We start from the raw sequence: 19,925 nt of genomic DNA, 5'->3' as shown, positions 1-19,925 counted from the left end.
TTCAATTCAATACAACTTTATTAATCCGAAAAACAACAATAGCATACTCTCTGTTAACAAGCCCATTTACTAAAATCTTGATTGTGTGTGTGTGTTTATCTGTCTCCAGCGGCCTTCTCCAGTATAACACACCAGTTCCCCTGATCATGGTAGCTGCTCTGCAAACTCACTCCTCTAACCCTGCCACACAGCTCCTCTAGTTCCCCCTGCTGGAAGACATGGTAATAGCGATGAAACACAGGACCTGGGCTAGGAGCTGAGCCATGAACATTAGTAGTAGAGAGGTCTGATGTCTTTTTTGAGCCTCCTTGACCACCCTTTTTGCCTACTCCCTTACCCTGGTTACCGCCTCCTGTCTCTCCTCCTGCCCGCTCCCCACCTCCCCCCTTAAGATGCCAGGGGACCAGGAGGTCCTGGGAGTCGAAGGCAGTGCGATTGGTGTGGACCCTAAGCTTGGGTGGACTCTCTTTCCCAGAGGGCACCTGGTTGCAGTCCAAGTTATTGTCAAGGGGGTTCTCACTCCTAGCCTGCTCCTGGTTGTAGTCCTTGCCATTGCCTGTAGGATCCTCTCTCCCCTGGTTGTAGTGGCCTATAGAGTTGCTTTCAGGCCTGTGTGCTATGGGCTCTCTGAGGTATTTAGACCTCTGTTTGTTGTATTTCTGTTCCAGAGCCCACACATAGATCAGGGCCCTTCCTCCAGGCTTCAACAGCCTGACCAACTCCTTCACCGCGGCCAACCTCCGTTCCTACACACACATGCACATAAAGGAAATAATAAAACATCAGTAACCAGACAATGTGTGTGTGTGTGTGTGTGTGTGTGTGTGTGTGTGTGTGTGTGTGTGTGTGTGTGTGTGTGTATGTGTGTGTGTGGGGGGGGGGGGTACCTGGGTAGAGAAGTGGTGAATGACAGCTATAGAGATGCAGGCATCGCAGGTCTCTTTGCGTAGAGGTACACTGAGAGCGTCAGACACAAAAGCCTGGAAACCTCTCTGTGAGCAGATCTGCACCAAAGCGCTGCTACGGTCACAACCCACCTACAGGGGACAAACACACTAAATGTAATCCTAACACAGCCTAGAGAGGAGACATACAAAACAGCATAGATCTAAATTAAGTAGCATTTAAAGCACTTTAAAGTACCATTTTTATCAGCATCTACCTTCATCATGTTTGCCAGCATCCAGAAATTACACACAATTGTTTTTAAACCACTGGGTTTAAAAACCCAACCCTGGGTATGACCTCTTCAAATCCCATAACAGATGTACAGGGGTCAGTTGCCCCATGGACACTGGCCTAAGGTCAGTCTTTTGTTTTACCCACATTGTTAAACAGGTTAGGACTTGAGCTGGGAAGGCTGACTGTAGGTCTATGCCAATGGCTAATTGCTACCCGGAGCTTTGAACATGCCTACAGGGAGAGGACATAATCAATCAAACCTATCAAGTCAGCCTACTTACTCCACATAATGAAACACGGCAGCACTGGATAAATTATGGTCAAACTGTCCAGCCACAATATTAGGTGGTGGGGGGGGAATTGATAGCATTAATAATGTTTTTAATAAAACTCATGTTCCGGGAGAAATGTAATTAAGTCTCGTGAGTCATTCTCTTCTCTGTTGGGAGGGGTTGGAGGAAATGTTCTTCTACTTTGCTCCCTCACACACAGACACACAAACTCATCAATTATGTCATTGAATTAAAAGCTAAAGTGAACACTCGGTTAATCTCTCTGGTAATGAGGAGACAGGTAATTTAATTGAGAGCCACCACCACTACTCTGGTAGAAAGCCACTGAGAGCTATGCAAAATAAAAAGTTCAATAAAATTGAACTATGCTAAAATCCCCAGTCTGCTCGAACAGTGTGTGTGTGTGTGTGTGTGTGTGTGTGTGTGTGTGTGTGTGTGTGTGTGTGTGTGTGTGTGAGAGAGAGAGAGAGAGAGAGAGAGAGAGAGAGAGAACTGGATTTAACTATTCAGCTTTGATAATGATACGTCCTTTCCAGCATGGCCATCGAGTGATTATCATATAAACTCACCATTGGCGACCATACTCACCGCAATCACCTCTGGATTGACCCCAAGGTACTTCCCGTTTCCGCAGCCTACATCAGCAAGAACACTTCCTGGTTGGAGTGAGGACATGAAGTGACATATTTGTGGCCAGGGGGAGTGGCGTGTGCTGCTGAAGTGACAAGCTATGACATTGTACACACTGTGCACAAACTTTGCCTCCAAGCGAGCCGCATCACTCTCATTGCTGGGGAGGGAGGGGGGTGAGGGGGCGGAGGGTTGCTGGCTGTCACAGGGAGACGGGAAGGCTGCAGAGAGACAGAGACAGGTCCAGCTTCACACAGTTTCCAAAGCCCATTGTAAAGTCAAAATGTAAACAGGTGTCTGGTGTGCGAGCAATGGAGACATGAACACACAGAACGAGAAAGATGGCAACGTTCAGAAAGGGAATATTTTAGGAGATGCCATTATAGCTTTGTAAAGTCAAATTCTCCAAAAGTCTATGGTTCATATAGGGAAACGCAAAGAGGGAGACAAACATAAGCAGACACAAATACACACATTAATACCCCCAACAAAGAAGCTCACCACAGTCACATGGTGTTCGGCGGACTTTGCGGAAAGTGAAAGAAGTCCTAGTGCCCCTTCTGCTCAGGGTCAGGTTGCTATGGTTACTGAGGTCAGAGGTTACTGTGGCAGGGGACTCTGGGTAGTCAGCTGGGACCACGTCAAACTTCCTGGGAGTTATACTGGTGACACAGAAAAAAACCTCTTTGACTCTCTTTATGTCTCCTCTTTCCTCTCCCTCCCCTCCTTCATTCCCTCTAATTCTCACCCATGGGTCCAGAGGTATCTGCTCTCTCCCTTCATCATCAGGAGACTCCGTCCTGGCAACACCACAGCAACCAAGCGCCCATCAGGGTGACGGAACTCCATCACCGTCTGCAGTGACATATGAGTCACATATAAAGTAAAAGTCATATCAAAGGAAGTTACTGAAGAAACTTTTTGTGCTTGCAAAGTCTTATTTTGGTAGTTGATAAAGTTAACAGATGGTTTGGACTACAGATAGTCTGACAGATAGATAGATAGATAGATAGATAGATAGATAGATAGATAGATAGATAGATAGATAGATAGATAGATAGATAGATAGATAGATAGGATGAGCTTTGGATAGATCAGTGGAGTGGGTAGAGAGTTGGTTGGTTAAGTGGTTGAGAGTGGTAGTTGGTTGGTAAAGTGGTGCCAAGAGAGTGCATTGTTGTGTAATCATTCTAATGATTCATGCGTTCTGTACTGTAGGTCTCTTGCTGTTTTCATTCGTTGGCCTAACTTGACATTCCGTTTTTAAGTTTTTGAGTTACAAAAAGCTGAACATTTTAATAAGTATGAAGAGTTTTATATTAAATCAGATTTAAATCTGAAGATCGACTTCAGATCGAGATGCAAGTTGCTGAAATGACATTAGTTCACTATCTCTATACAATTGTCCAAATGTTTTGATACCTCTGTTGAACCAATAAAAAGTAATCCCATCTCTTAATGCCCTGGGCAAGGAGAGGTTCTTATGAAATGGTGTTTGTTCATATAGGGATCTAAATCCTCCTGTTTTCTTACGGACCTCTGTCAGTATGGTAATAGAATGTTTTATGAAAGGATTCCTAGTTAGATCTTTCAGAGCTTTTGGAGTACAAATAAAAGAAACAGAAGACAAGGGTGTGGGAGAGATACAGTATTCTTCTATCCGTCTCCAGGAAGGGGCTTTGATTTGATATCATCCTGTGTCCGTCCCAGAGGAACTAATAAAGCTATGTGAAACAGGTAGCCTGGAGGTTAGAGAGGCCGGCCAGTAATCGGAAGGTTGCTGGTTCAATCCCCGCTCCAGGAGGGAGCCGGATATGAGCTGGTGACTGGAGGGTTACTGGCATCATATCCACTGCCGTTGTGCCCTTGAGCAAGGCACTTAACCCCTAACTGCTCCAGGGGTGCTGGAAATATGGCTGAGCCCAGCGCTCTGTTCTCCCTGGGGGGGTGTGCACGTGTGTTGTCTTGGAGGGGGGGTGTGCAGTGCGTGTGTGTTGTCTCGGGGGTGTGTGCAAAAAATTACATTCCAACAATTGATGAGAATTGATTGCATGGCTTTCTTTCTTTCACGTTTTTAATTGTGATGTCCAGTAATATGTCTGGAAGTCTGGTAGAGTTAAGCCGGAGTATGGTCCACATGACATTTTAAGCTTTACTCTAAGAGGCTTCCCTTTCCAAAGGAATGAGGAGATCATTGTATTCAGTTTTCTGAAGAAGATTTTTGGAACAGCTATCAGCGAGGTTTGAAATAAATAAGAATTTCGGTAATATGTTCATCTTTATACAACTGACTCATCCAATAAGTGAAATCGGTAAATCACGCCATCCTACTAACTCTTCACCTAACCTCTTAAGAAGCTGTGTGTAATTAACAATAAAATTGTATGTTTTATGTAGCTCTGAGGGGATCTGAAGACCAAAATAAGTCATTTACTGAGCTCTCCAAGAAAATGGTTGGTTCAGAACTGGATTTTTCATGGCTACCTTGTAAAGATGCATGACTATACTTTTGGTCAAATTGATCTTGTACCCTGACAACGTTCCATACTCTTTCAGTGCATCAACTAATGCCTGGAGGGAAATTTCCCATCTGGAAAGATAAAGCAAGATGTCACCTGTGTAAAGCGAAATCAGTTACCATTTGAAGAAAGCCAACTGTTTCCTGTCTTATAACACGGTATGATTTAAGTTTAAGCACTGAAGGAGGGTACCAAAGACCCCAATCCACCTCCGCCCAACATCAATGCTGTGGTATTGATTCGCAATCAGTGCGCGGCTCTCCATTTCCTAATCGACCGGAGTGGTAAACATGTCCGGATATTCCCTCTTCAGGTAGAATTCAGCTGGTTTCACTGTATCAAAAGTGTGCTCGCCGTTCCTTGTTCCTTGGTACCCTCCCTATTCAGCTTTGACTAGAACTAAACACATTTGAATTGAGTGGTGAAGCCTGTTCTCTAGACTAAGTTAATTTAATCTTGTTTAAAGTCAGTGTGTTGTTGGTAGTTTTGCTGTGGCTATCCTGCCTGAAGCCCTGGGACCAAGTTTCTGTAGAATACAATCTAATTGTAACCAATTGCTGTCAATCTCCAGTGGGAGGGGCTGAAACTACTCTGTAAAGTATTTAGGGGCTGCAACCCTGCTAAGTCATCAGCAATTACAGAATCTCTACTACTATCTTGACGGTCAAAGAGCAGCCTCTGCGACAGCCTCCTGACACGAAGATGCCTGACACAAAGGAGTCAATCTGTGGAGTTCATCAAGGAACTACTAAGTATTTCTATTCTATTTAATAATTTTTTACTACTCTGAGTGTATTGAGCACAACCTACACCTTGTATTGCCCACAAACCCTCTCTCTCTATTCCGGCAAATATCACAATGTGCTTTCTCCCCATTCCTGTTATTTCATCCCTCAAAAGGACACATAGATGCTACACCTCCCCTCGCAACCCATCTAATCTCATCTACCCACCACGCTCAACTGACCACAACCTCACGGGAGGACTTTGGAACTGTCAGTTAACGATCCGGAAAGCAGAGGCTATCTCAGCTTACGCCTGCTTCATGTCCCTCCATTTCCTTGCTCTCACTGACACATGGATTACACCGTTAAACACAGCTACAGGCACAGGACTCCTCATCTTACCTAAGTGGTCACATAATATCCTTCCCCTGTCACAGCTGTTCATATCCACCTTCGAATTCCATGCTGTTTCTGTCACCTCCCCTGTCAGCTTGGCAACTTATTAGAAGAGATGGATGTCCTTCTCAGCTTCTTCCCTAAGGACGGAACATCGCTCTCACTACTGGGTGACTTCAACATCCAGTCAGAGAAGCTTCACTCATCTGGAGTACTTGACCTTACCCTGTCCTTGGCTGTCTGAAACCCTGCAAGCATGTAGAATAGGGCTCCGGGCAGCTGAGAGGAAATGGAGAAAAACCAGCCACCCTGATGACCTAAAACCTTATCTCTGTCTCTTCCTCAACTACACCTCCTCTGCATCAGCTGCTAAAGCTTCTTACTACCATTTAAAAATACCATTATAAAACCTCTGACCAAAGGAAAATCTTCTCTACATTTTCCTCACTCTTCAACCCACTCCCTGTCTGCGGATGACTTTGTCATCTACTTTGAAAAGAAGGTTGATGACATTAGTAGCTCTTTCTCTCTACCTCTCGCCAACACTGCTACCACTCCTCCCAAACCCACTGAGCTACCCTCAGTCTCTGGTTTATCAGCTCTTTCCCCCCGTCTCCCCTGATGATATGTTAAAATTGGTCACATCCAAGCGGACAACCACCTGCCCACTCGATCCTATCCCCTCCCCCCTTCTCCAATTCATTTCCACTTCCTTTCCTTACCACCATAATCAATTCCTCTCTATCCACAGGATCTGTCCCAGCCGCCTTTAAGACAGCCAGAGTCAAGCCTCTTCTCAAGAAACTAACTCTTGACCCGTCTGCTGTCCATAACTACAGACCGGTATCCCTTCTCTCCTTCTTATCTAAAATCCTTTGAACGTTCTTTCTCACTATCTCCTTCAGAACAACTTCCTCGACCCTCACCAATCCGGCTTTAAGGCTGTGCACTCTACCGAGACTGCTCTCCTTGCCGTCATAGAGGCCCTCCACTCTGCTCGAGCTTCCTTCCTCTCCTCTGTTCTCATTCTTCTGGACACAGTAAACCACCCAATCCTTCTCTCCACCCTCTCAGAATTGGGCATCTCTGACTCTGCACTCTCCTGGTTTGCGTCCTACCTGGCCGATCGCTCTTACCAGGTGACGTAGAGAAGATCGCTGTCCTCTCCACAAGCCCTCACCACTGGAGTCCCCCACGGCTCCGTCCTAGGACGCTTACTGTTCCCCCTCTATACCAAATCTCTTGGCTCGGTAATTTCCTCACATTGTTTCTCCTACCACTGCTACGCAGAGGACACTCAACTCTTTCTCTCTTTCCCCCCTTTCATCCCCACTACCCCCCTGTACAGTTTCTCTACTGTAAAATTCTTCCTTCTTCTAGCATTGTGACTACCAATGGCCCCTGGCACTAGCATAGATTTATTTTTCTTATGATGACTGATGGATGATTCACTTACTTAGACACATGTATTTGTTGTAAGTTGCTTTGGATGAAGGCATCTGCTAAATGTCAAAAATTTAAATGTAAATGGTCCACAAAACAGCTGTATGGCGCAAGCTGTATGACATATGACTCAGTACCTTTTTGAGCGGAGAGAATGCCATCCTTTTCTTGTGTAGCAGCGGAGAGAGGTCAGGGAAGATCATGATTTTCGATCTCCACTTCTGAGGGGCGCAACTGCAGTATTTTGGGGATCCATTCTTGCAAGACTGCAATGGCATCACGACCCTCAACCCCCTCAGGAAATCCCTGTAATCTCAAGTTTGAGCGTCGCTGAAAGTTTTCGTAGGAGTCCAGCTTCTCTTCCATCTTTTAAATGGCGTCAGCTAATTAGGAAATTATTTACAGGGGGGGAGGGGCAGTGTATATTTGTGGAGCATCTGTCTGTCTCTGTGTGATTGATGTAGTGACAGAGGACCGGCTGTTGATAATAGAGGAAAATATGCGTTCAGCAGCCCCCTGTCACCATATTGCATTTTAAAGTAGCCTCTCCTGTCACTGAGTCATATTAAAAACGACTCCCCTGTCAACATGTCTAATGAAGCCTGCACCCATCCCACCTGTCCAAGTGTGACATCTAAAGCAGTCCCCTTGACTCTTTAGATGAGTGAAGCCTGCACCCATCCCACCTGTCCAAGTGTGACATCTAAAGCAGTCCCCTTGACTCTTTAGATGAGTGAAGCCTGCACCCATCCCACCTGTCCAAGTGTGACATCTAAAGCAGTCCCCTTGACTCTTTAGATGAGTGAAGCCTGCACCCATCCCACCTGTCCAAGTGTGACATCTAAAGCAGTCCCCTTGACTCTTTAGATGAGTGAAGCCTGCACCCATCCCACCTGTCCAAGTGTGACATCTAAAGCAGTCCCCTTGACTCTTTAGATGAGTGAAGCCTGCACCCATCCCACCTGTCCAAGTGTGACATCTAAAGCAGTCCCCTTGACTCTTTAGATGAGTGAAGCCTGCACCCATCCCACCTGTCCAAGTGTGACATCTAAAGCAGTCCCCTTGACTCTTTAGATGAGTGAAGCCTGCACCCATCCCACCTGTCCAAGTGTGACATCTAAAGCAGTCCCCTTGACTCTTTAGATGAGTGAAGCCTGCACCCATCCCACCTGTCCAAGTGTGACATCTAAAGCAGTCCCCTTGACTCTTTAGATGAGTGAAGCCTGCACCCATCCCACCTGTCCAAGTGTGACATCTAAAGCAGTCCCCTTGACTCTTTAGATGAGTGAAGCCTGCACCCATCCCACCTGTCCAAGTGTGACATCTAAAGCAGTCCCCTTGACTCTTTAGATGAGTGAAGGCTGCCCCCATTGCCACCCAAGCCATGCCATGCTACTGTGGCTTTCCTGTAGGGTCCCCCCCCCTTTTCCAGCCCCTCCGTATTAGACTGTTATCAACCTCAAGAGGCTCTGAAACACTGAAAAGTTTTTAACTGGTGTGTGTGTGTGTGTGTGTGTGTGTGTGTGTGTGTGTGTGTGTGTGTGTGTGTGTGAGAGAGAGAGAGAGAGAGAGAGAGAGAGAGGTAGAGGGAGAGAAGGGACTACGTTTTCTAAGTGAAAGAAGGGAAAACGTATTAAAGCCATCACATGCAGTCCTAATCATTTGAGTCACACACACACACACACACACACACACACACACACACACACACACACACACACACACACACACACACACAGAAAGACAGACAGACACGCACATGCACATGTCTCTTCAGTCTCTTACTAGGAGAACTACTCTAAACTCTGTACCCCTGAGAGGAATGAATCACCCTGCCCTTCAATATCATATGTATAAGCGCACACATAGTGTACAGTAAGCTTATTATTTGCAGTAAGATGTATACGATGCACACGTTTACATCAGCACAGACACACAAACGAACATACACACACACACAGACAAACACTTTTAGATGTACCTTGGCCCCCAGGCTCAGGGAGAGGATGGTATCCTCAAAGGCAGAGTGAGTGTCAACATGAGGAGGGATACCTGACAACAAGAACAACATAAAGAGAGTTTAGAAATGTGAATGGAAGTGTTCTTAAAGCACAGCAATCATGTCATCATGGACCAGAATCTCAAAGGAATGTTTCAAACATCTTGCGGAATCAATGCCACGAAGAATTGAGGCTGTTTTGAGAGCCCTACCCAATATTAGTATAGTGTTCCTAATAAAGTGCTCAGTGAGTGTGTATATATATATATATATATTTTTTTTTTACCTTTACAGGAACTGTACAGAGGGGTAGTGAGAGGTGAAGAGGTCTTTAGGAGGGACAGTCAAGATGTAGCCTGAAGAGATGGGTCTTCAGTCTACAGCGGAAGATAGGTAGTGACTCTGCAGTCCTGACAGCAGTGGGAAGCTCGTTCCACCACCGGGGTGTCAAGACAGTGAAAAGGCGTGACTGAACAGCACGACCGCTACGTCCTCGTAGAGGCGGCGGTGCCAGGCAGCAAGCCGAGGTGGAAGGACAGAGTGATCGGGCAGTGGTTTGGGGGTTGACCATTGCTTGCAAGTAGGGAGGAACACCTTTACTGCCCGGTAGGCAAGCACCAGGTTCTTGAATCTGATGCGAGCTGCTAAGGGGAGCCAGTGAAGGGTGCGGAGGAGGCGCATGACATGGGAGAATTTGGGGAGATTGAACACCAGATGGGCAGCAGCATTCTGGATGAGCTGCAGAGGTCTGATGGCGGAGGCAGGGAGCCCGGCCAAGAGTGCGTTGCAGTAGTCATATACAACAGACACTCTCATTAAGGTAATAATATATTATTTTATCAACTTAAATATAACATTAAAAAGGGAAATTGATAAAAACTCACAAAACACAGGACACATCTTTGTGGGCTTTGAAACTCTTCATTTAATGTGATTTAAATAAATAATGTTTGTGGTTAAGTGTCTTGTTCTTCATCATACCAAAAGAAAATAGTTTACCCTTTGGACTGCAAAAAAGGACACCACACCATATGTGTCAGTGTGATCTTTATTGAGGAAGATAAATCCTTTGATGTTATTTTTTTAAGACCCATCTCTTCAGGCTATATCTTAACGGTCCCTCCTAAAGACCTCTTCACCCCCACTACTCCCCTGTACAAGTTTCTCTCCTGTTAATAAAATAAAAATAACAAATGTTTAAAAAAATTAAATTAAAAAAATTAAAAAAGTCCTTCTCCTAGCATTGTGACTGCCGATGGTCCCTGGTCTGAGCATCGATTACTTTATCTTATAATGACTGATGGATAGATGATTCACTTACTTAAACAAATGTATTTGTTGTAAGTCGCTTTGGATAAAGGCGTCTGCTAAATGTAATGTTTTAGAAGTGTGCAACATGTATGTAATCATTCTCAATGGCAGTTACTTGTGCTACATACAGTACAGTATTTGTGTGATTTGCCGGCTTTCCGTTCCCCACTGTACTCAACAACAATGAAATGGTTCTACATGGAACTTAAAATCGTTCTACGCAAAAGGGTTCCTTAAAGGGTTCTGTACAACCTGTACAATAAATTTATGTAGCCAACTCAATTTCAGTAATTGCTTTACCGATTTGATTTGGTCATTCTGTTATCGATTTGGTAACAGAATAACAAGTTTAATCACTTATATACACTTATAAGTGATAACTAAATCGATATCAGTAAAAACACTACAAGTATTTTGTAGGTCTACCTATACTATACTTTTGTTAACTTTCATTATCCTCGCTCCTCATGAGGCAGAGAAATTTGAAAATATCGTACTTTTTGTTTTTTGGTAACAGAATGACTCGATTATTCTTAAACTTCTAGAAACCAAAACATTTCCTAAAGACGAAATCTAAATGTTGATATTAGTTGACCGGGGTCTGTACTTGAACGTTAATGAGGTTTTATGTTTTTCTAAAGAACTTTAAAGTCTTTTTCTGTTAGATGTTTTCTTAGACCCTTTTCCAAATGTTTGACCAGAAGTCAAAGCCTTTGCTTATCCCTATTTTTATGATGGAAGATGGTTGAGAAATGCACTTCTCAATTAATTTCTAAAAAATATAGACTCTTTGCTTTCATTTGACACCCAATTTGATATGCTCTGATGAATTTTGTTTTACACGAAACTGCCCTCCAGTAAATGCTTGTTGGCTCTGTCAGTTTCATGAAACTCAAGGTCCAGAAGTTAATTTGCCCTACAGTCCACCTCTGTTTAACAAGGCACCTTTCATGAGGCAAGCTCAGATCTGAGAGGGTTGTATTGGTGAAACCAGTGGAATGGGAGGCTCACTCTCATTTATCTATTCACATACAGATCAGTGATGGTAACGTGTGGGACAAGTGCATGAAGTATTCAAACAGGGCCTTGGTATCACTGTAAACCTAGTAAGCCAAACTTACCTTGTCCTGACTGGTACTGGTTGACTGTCAGCTGGTCTGGCAAGACGTCCACATGTCCATCCCTCACACACCTCTCCAGCACAGGTATACACTCTTGGGGAAGACCTGGACGAAACATGACAACATTGTAATAACATGATTGGGTTGTCCTATGCCATAAAAAACAGAAAATTGAATAACACGAGAAACCAAAGGTTTTTACAATCAAACACACACACCTCCAGCTAAGGGCTTGTCTTTGTCCACATTATTGTTGTCGTAGCGAAACTCGTACCCATAATGCTTCACTCTCCTGTGCTTTAGAGCTTTCTGAGCTAGAAAACAAAAAGATAAGGACAAACAACATAAATATTTGGCATTCAATTATTGATCATTTGATTTATTGATTGTTCAATTGACTGACTGATTAACTGAGGTCAGAGTTTTTGGACCTCTACTCTGAGGAGAGTTGTAGATAGAAGTGTGTTGTGTACGGGAGTTAGACCTAGCTGCTCACCTGTATCATCCTCATTAGGGGACGTCCAGTCAATAGCATCCAGCAGCAAAGCTTCTTCCTCTGGAGACACAAAGTCCTCAACCAGCACCAGGCCCGCAGGGAGGGACACACACACATCTGCTTCGCTACCTACTGCAGGGACAAACACAGACAAATAAAAAAAAAACACAAACAAAAACACACACACACACACACACACACACAAGACTCACAATCAAAGAGTTGATACTCATGCAGTTACCTCTGCAGCAGTGGATGAGGCAAGGTACCTACCTGTTTTGATGTAGCTCAGGTAAAGCGTGACACTCTGGTCCCCGCCACACTGCAACTGTCGCCCATTCAGGAGGGCATGGGCTCTCTGAGCACTGACCTCAGACCTGCAGGTAGGACCACAGGTGAGAAATTGATGATCCATTCATGCTACTGAAAAGTGCACACATCTGGTTTCTACATTCGTTTCTGGGTAGGAGGCAATGCAATGATCAGCATACACTATGAGGACCAGAGCAGTGCACTGCATACCTGCTGTAAAGGTAATGGTAGAAACATCCCACAGATTCCATGCTCTGGCCCTACCTGTAGGTGATCAGGGCGTAGGGTTTGTGGGGGTGCATGACGAGGGTCTCCACCTCCCCCCCTTCCTTCAATAAGGCAGAGAGCTGCTCACGACTCACACCATTACCTAACCCACCATTAGCCACCACCAGGCTCTAGGAGGTTAAAAACATAACGTTAGAGAGAAAGAATGAGAGAGAGAGAGAGAGAGAGAGTGTGTGAGTGTGTGTGTGTGTGTGTGTGTGTGTGTGTGTGTTCTTGTTGTTGTGCTAGCATTAGCTAGGCTAGCTCCTTCAGTTCCCATCATACAGTGTATGTGTTCGATAGCTGGCGGACTCCCCTTTATTAAACAAACATAGGCATTACCTTAGTGGGCTGCGATACTGTGCTTATGGCCTCATGCTTCAGTAAAATGTGACTAGCTTTAATTTGCTTTCGGAGAACTTTCTTCTCCTCTTTACTTCTTCTGATAGGTTTCACGTTTTCCGAGCAGGGATCCATGGTGTAACTACGAAATTCGTCCCCAGTGCAACCTGGTCTGTGTGTAATTGGTCCGCTGTTGTCCGAGTTGTGAAGTGAACTTGCAAGAAAGTCAAATTCACTTAATATTGGCCAATCTGATTTATATACAATTACATCCCTTTAGAAACCCCTTAACCCTGTCCCTGACCCCACCCGTTTAACCTCCTTCATCCTGTATTCACTTCCTTCTCCTTCTCTCTCTCTCTCTCTCTCCAAATTACTTTGCTCTGGATGTACTCTGGCCATCAAATTCATTCTCTGTGCAGAGCTCCCTTAGTGTTTCTAGCACCCTGTGGTTGACTCATTTCATAATGATAGAAACCATGCTTGATAAGTGTGGTTTACATAGGGCTTGGTGGTGTCCTTACACAAACACACCAGGCTTCCCAGGATGCTCTCATCAAAGTAGCGGTGGGTTTTGTTGCAACATGAGATTTCATCTGTCTGACAACAATGGGGACTGAGTTTAGGGGCTTAAGGCTTAGCTATGTAGCCCTGAGCTGTATTATGAAAATAAAAGATGACTCATGCAAACTGAGGAGTCCAAGTATTTATATTGACCTCTTGTATATTCAGGCTATTGTGGAGTGGACCCCTCTCACAGACAATTAGTGCAGATCCAGTATTTGTATTCCTCTGTTTGCATTCCTGTGTGTGTGTGTGTGTGTGTGTGTGTGTGTGTGTGTGTGTGTGTGTGTGTGTGTGTGTGTGTGTGTGTGTGTGTGTGTGTGTGTGTGTGTGTGTGTGTGTGTGTTATATAAATAAATATATAAAGCCCTCACCTGTCCTCAGCCATCTCAGTAACCATAGCTGAGTTGGCCAGGGGGAACCCTTTGTTATAGACACATACAAAACAACAGCTGGTCACAGAGCATATCCTGGTACCCTGCCCTCCACAATCACAATGTCTAAATTCTTTCCATCCAGGTTAGACAGTTCTAGACATTTCTGTGCCAAGCCATTCAAACAGAGTAATGTTGATCCATCCTATGAAAACATTTCCATGTCCTTCAGCATGCATGTGCAGTTGCATGTGCATGTCAGGCCAGTAGGCCTATAGCCTGCAAAGAAATCCTGGTCTAATTGGCTGGAGAGAGACAGGGACATGGAGAGATGGAGCACTCCTCAAAAAACTCTTTTTTTAAATAGTGTCTCTGATCTCTCCCTCTCCCAGGAGACACTCACCAGATCTCTCTCTCCCTCTCTTAGTACAGAGAGACATCAGTGTGAGAGACTAAGTGGCTGAAACCAGAATGCAAGGGCACAAATAGAGATTCTACAGTACGTTTACATATCTTAACTCCTGGCCGTCTTCCATATTCACTGGCCAGCAGAACTGATTCAAAACTGTTTAAAATACTGAATACATGGCTCAAAATGTTTTCAGTATTCAGAATACTGAATACTTAGTATTATTATATTATATATAATACTTACTAATATCTTAGTAAGTTTTTATATTTTTTCTTAAGAAAGATCTTTGTGAATCCAGGCCCAGGTTTCCATCCAGAAAGTACTCTCTAGGTCATAATGGCTGTCAGGTACAATTACATTCACATCCTATAATGTAAAAGGCATAAATTCACAAATGATGAGAAGACCAGATGTGGTTAAAATTCTATTTAAAAAGATCAATACACAATAAATTCCATACAAAAAACAGAATAAACTATTTTATTATAATTTCATGGAATTCTCTTGGACACAAACATTTCATACACATTTCCTTAAAATCTCATCACAAACGTTTTTAAAAAATGTCCAATGCACATTACAGGCTTTATTGTGAACTTTACAATGTTAAGGAACATAAACATTTCAATTAACTCTCATAAAAAATATTCATTAAAAAGTGCAACACACATTAAGAGTTTTGCAGTGAACTATACAATGATTGGGGACACATTTCATTACACTCATCACATTTTATAAAAAAGTGCAACGCACGTGATGATTGTAGAGAACTTGATTCATTTTTGATCATCAAATCATTTTGATCAGAATCATGTTTAGCTGGCATATCATTAAGCCCAGGCATTTCTGAACTTTGCCCAATCTTGGCTTCTCAACTTAGAGAAGCTGGTTGCTGGCTCGGGTTCTGAGATGACAGCATGAACATCTTTCATGAAGTAGAAAATGACATCTGGAGTTTGTAGTCACATGAACAAATCCTTTTCACCAGACTGTCATATGCTGCTAACCTGCACTTCCTCTCCCACAACCTTAAGGACCTGGCCTACATATGGAAGCTTATCATAGGTTACAATCACAAACTTGCCACATAGATCTTGAACGCTAGCTTGTTCCCTTGGTGGCTCAGGAGTGCTTGACGGATTCTCAGTGTAATTTGCACAGGTTGTGAAGATGTATCTTAAGGTGCCCTTCACAGCCACCAAAATGCCAGGAATCAACGTCATGTTTTTCTATGCTCTTTTTGCTTACCCAATAGTGAGTAATACTTGAGCCTGATTTTTTGTTCAGCATCTCATAGAGATCTAATGGAGTCTGAAGCTCACCTCCTCACTGAATGTAGAGATCAGCATCTCGCTTGCTTTCTCTCTGCTGACAGTTTCTTACACCCCCTTGGCTTGAATCTTTCACTTACTCTTTGTTTTGCCATTAACCACTTCTCACTCTTTCTGCCTTTATATTTTCTTTTTCTCATCTCTGCTAGTTGTTTCCTTAGATGTATGACCTGCTTTCTCAATTTACACTTCTCTCTCTTCAGTCTTTTGCAACGTTTCTCTGCTGAGGATGTATTCTTTCTCTGATCTCTCTCTGCTGTGGAGGACACTGGTGGATTAAAATCCTCATTCAGAGGTATGGGGTCTACCACAGCTTGACCTGCATTTTCCGGCTGCTCTTGTACTAGGCTTACATCTACATCAGCCAGAACTGGCGGAGTGTTCTCTATAGATGGTGGTGGAAGGTCCAACACAACATTTTCCATCTTTTTCCTATCCCTGTAACTTCTGGATGCAGCCCTCCATTTGTCTCTCCGTTTCTTCTTCTCTCTCTCTGACAGCTCACTTGACTTTAAATATGTAATCTTTCCCTGCTGTTTTCTTCTCTGGTAGCTGAAACAGTAGTGTATAATGTCATGCTATAAATCTAAGTTTGTACATTGTCAATTTTATTTTAGACAAATGATAGATGACAACAGAAAGTTCAATATGTTACAGAAACGATAAAGTTCCTCCTAACATGACAGTTAGAAACACACTAGAGAAATATGTACTTCATGTTACTTATACTTCTTTTGTATTCCTTTCTTTTCTTCTAGCAAGGTACTCAGCTCTTGCTGCTGGGTCGGAACTAACACGCTGCCTGTGGGGAGCGTTCTTTTCTTTGCTTGTGAGTGCCATCTAGGAAATAGGTTAAAATAGTTATAAATGATTAATAAATGCACAAATACCTGAATGAAATTTCATGCGATGAATTGTTTTGGCATTTGTCTCATAAAATTGTACAAAGATGAAAAAAAACGTTCTTTCCGAAATATTGGGGAAAATGACTGAAATTGCAGACAAATCTATACCAAATTATACTAAAAGTTATATTAAAATAAAGAAATGTATGTATATAAATCATGAATTAAATATAAATGCACAGAAATTGCCAACGCAGGACACACAGTATATCTATCATGTACAACATTCTGCAATAGTTACACCACATGATACTTGGTCTCACCACATGATGTTTTCAAATTCAGTCAAATTTTACAGGCACAGAATTGGCCACTTAAAAAAAACTGGCATTCTTCACACCAACGTTTACTATCAAATTTATCATCAAAATTTAAATTTGCAGATAAAACTTAAGTCACACCACATGACATCCAAATGTGGCAACTACATTCCAAAGTTTCCAAATTTGAGAGAGACTTACTAACCTGCTAGATGTTTCCTTGGGTACTTGGCATGTGGTTATATGATGTCACTTCTTGTCCTTGAATTGTTTTCAAAATAAAAGTCTCAAAATGGTATTTTCTTGATCTATCTCGGGGGATATCTCATAAAATGAACATCTTCGGACAACATTCATTGTATGTTATGATGGAAATACAGTATGAATGCAAATGCTTTGCAATTTTGTCCAGGAATACAAAACAAGTTTAACATTATGCCAAATGGGGCAGGAGAAAAATTGGAATAGATTTAAAGTAATTTAAAACAAGTTTTCAATATAGCAGTCAAGGCTGGACGGTTGCACCACATGATATTTTGGCACTTCAAATAACAGAAAAATTACCAATTACTAAAAGGTTTGGAAAAGTTAAAGTGGGTATGTATATGGGAAAGGTACTAGATATAAATGTTATCTTTTTATGTATTTAGAAAACAATTTAAAAGGGAAAAAATGCAGTTGGACAGAAAAAGTAGGCGTCACGTCATTGACCCGACCCATGTTGAGAGTCAGAGTGGAGGAGGTGATGCTGCCTATCCTCACCACCTGGGGTCTGCCTGTGAGGAAGTCCAGCACCGACCTGGAACATGTTCCAGTCGGTACAGTCGACACACCTCTAGAGCGTAGAATCTGATTGGTCGCTCCAGCGTTGAACATCTCACATCACTGGTGACGTTTGTTTCAGCTTCTGTCTATAGGTCAGCAATCGCAGAATAGAGATGTGGTCAGACTTGCCAAATGGAGGCTAATGTGATTGTGCCTTGTAGCCATCGCGAAATGGATAGTAAAAATGGTCAAGTGTGTTGTTGGCACGTGTGGGGCAGGAAATATGCTGATGGAACCTAGGTAGGAATCTTGTCAGGTTTGCCTGGTTGAAGTCTCTGGCCACCTCTGGATGTGCCGTTTCCTGTTTGTTGACCATCCCGTACAGTTCTTTGAGTGCAGTGGTAGTGTCGGTTTGGGGTGGTATGTACACAGTGGTGATGGTAACAGACGAGAATTCCTGTGGTAGATAAAGTGTCTATCATGTACTCCAGCTCATGAAAAATTAAAAATAAAGTGTCTACATTTTAACATCATGTACTCCAGCTCATGGGAGCAGAGGGTCAACAATGTCTCTGTGTCCGTGCACCAATTGTTGTTGATCATGAAGCTCCCTTACTTTTACCAGAGTCCAGGAGTCCAATGCTCCTTTTACATTTACATTCATGGCATTTAGCAGACACCTTTATCCAAAGCAACTTACAACAAATACATTTGTTTAAGTAAGTGAATCATCTATCCATCAGTCATCATAAGATAAAGTAATCAATGCTCAGACCAGGGGCCATCGGCAGTCACAATGCTAGAAGATACTTTTTTCTTTTTTCTTAACAGGAGAGAAATTTGTACAGGGGAGTAGTGGGGGTGAAGAGGTCATTAGGAGGGACCATTAAGATGTAGCCTGAAGAGATGGGTCTTCAATCTACGGCGGAAGATTGGTAGTGACTCTGCAGTCATGACAGCGGTAGGAAGCTCATTCCACCAGCGGGGCGCCAGGACAATGAAAAGCCTTCATCCTTTCCTCCTTTCACCAGTCACTACTGCTTCACTCAACCCATACTGATTAACCTCTTAATTGTATTTATCTATCTATACCTCACCTTTCTCATCTATCAATCCTCTCTTCTATCTGTCAATTCATCCATCTAACCAACCAACCAACCAATCAACCAATCAACCATCCATCCAATAAACCAACCAAACCATCTTCAACTTAATCCGCTACCATAATAAGACTATCTCACTTTCTTTCAACTACCCACAGAATCTTATCAACCGTGATAAAAGCTTACATATTCTACGTTTTAAACTATTAAATGTTTTATAACTCCAAAGACTCTCATCCGGTTAACCAACCAACTCTACACCCACAACAACTACCCAACCTTACAAACTTCTGTCGAACTAACCTTCTAACCTCCAAATGTTTATATATCTATACTTACCCTCTTTCATCTATCCATCCTCTCTATCCATCTATCTAACCTCTCATCTATTTATCTAACTAACCTTCTCCCATCTATCTATCATCTATCAATTTATCCATCCAAGCAACCAACCAAACCATCTTTAACTTTATCCGTTACCATAATAAAACGATCTCACTTTCTTTCAACGATCCAACAATTCTATCTATCTATCGAAACATCTTTAAACCTTTTCCACTACCAAAATAAGACTTTACAAGCCCACAAAGTTTCTTATGGAACTTATTTTTCTCAAGTTTTGTCTGTCTGTTTTTGTGTGTTTATTTTACGTTATGTGTTTATGTCCATATTGTTACCACTCCCAGAATGTGTGGAATGGTGTTTGGAGGGCATGTTGACACCCCATGTCTCACCTCTGATTTGGAAAGTAATCCTGTCAGCTTTATTCTGGCTCCTCTCACAGACAACCCTGCCTACGCAGCTGCTGGAGTTGCCCTGGGCCCACTGGACCTGATACACACATACACACATACACGCATGCATGCACGCACGCACACACATATACAGGAAAGCTAATGGATTATTCTGGAAGACTGAGTCATATTTTGGCAGGAGGCTTGGATCTGTTTCATTTCTTTCATTTAACCCTTGTCAAACTAGGTTGGCACGGATAATATAATGTATTGCAAATGTAGTTTAGGCTACACATGATCAAAGTTGAGTAATACAAAACAGACGCAGAATTAATCTGTTCGTATCATACATATACATAGGTGATACATCCAAGCCCCAGAGAATACATAGACATAGAATCAAATATTTTTTCTATGATAAACCCGTTTCCATGGCAGCAC

General features: G+C 42.8%; 1 protein-coding gene across 1 annotated transcript; it reads right to left on the bottom strand.

The window, feature by feature from the left end:
• Nucleotides 1-6: 6 nt before the first annotated feature.
• alkbh8 (alkB homolog 8, tRNA methyltransferase) lies at nt 7-13,171 on the bottom strand (the record flags this gene model as incomplete). The annotated part of the gene is made up of 12 exons (XM_083696235.1): nt 7-746; nt 888-1,037; nt 2,064-2,326; nt 2,607-2,767; nt 2,854-2,960; nt 9,170-9,240; nt 11,620-11,724; nt 11,838-11,933; nt 12,116-12,247; nt 12,389-12,492; nt 12,692-12,825; nt 13,037-13,171. The coding sequence occupies 12 exons, from the start codon at nt 13,169-13,171 to the stop codon at nt 96-98; spliced, it is 2,109 nt and encodes a 702-aa protein (XP_083552361.1). The 3' UTR covers nt 7-95.
• Between the last annotated feature and the right edge of the window lie 6,754 nt (nt 13,172-19,925).

Source organism: Argentina silus (assembly GCF_951799395.1).
Source record: "Argentina silus genome assembly, chromosome: X".
Taxonomy (NCBI): Eukaryota; Metazoa; Chordata; class Actinopteri; order Argentiniformes; family Argentinidae; genus Argentina; species Argentina silus.
This window is presented reverse-complemented; position numbering and strand designations above follow the sequence as displayed.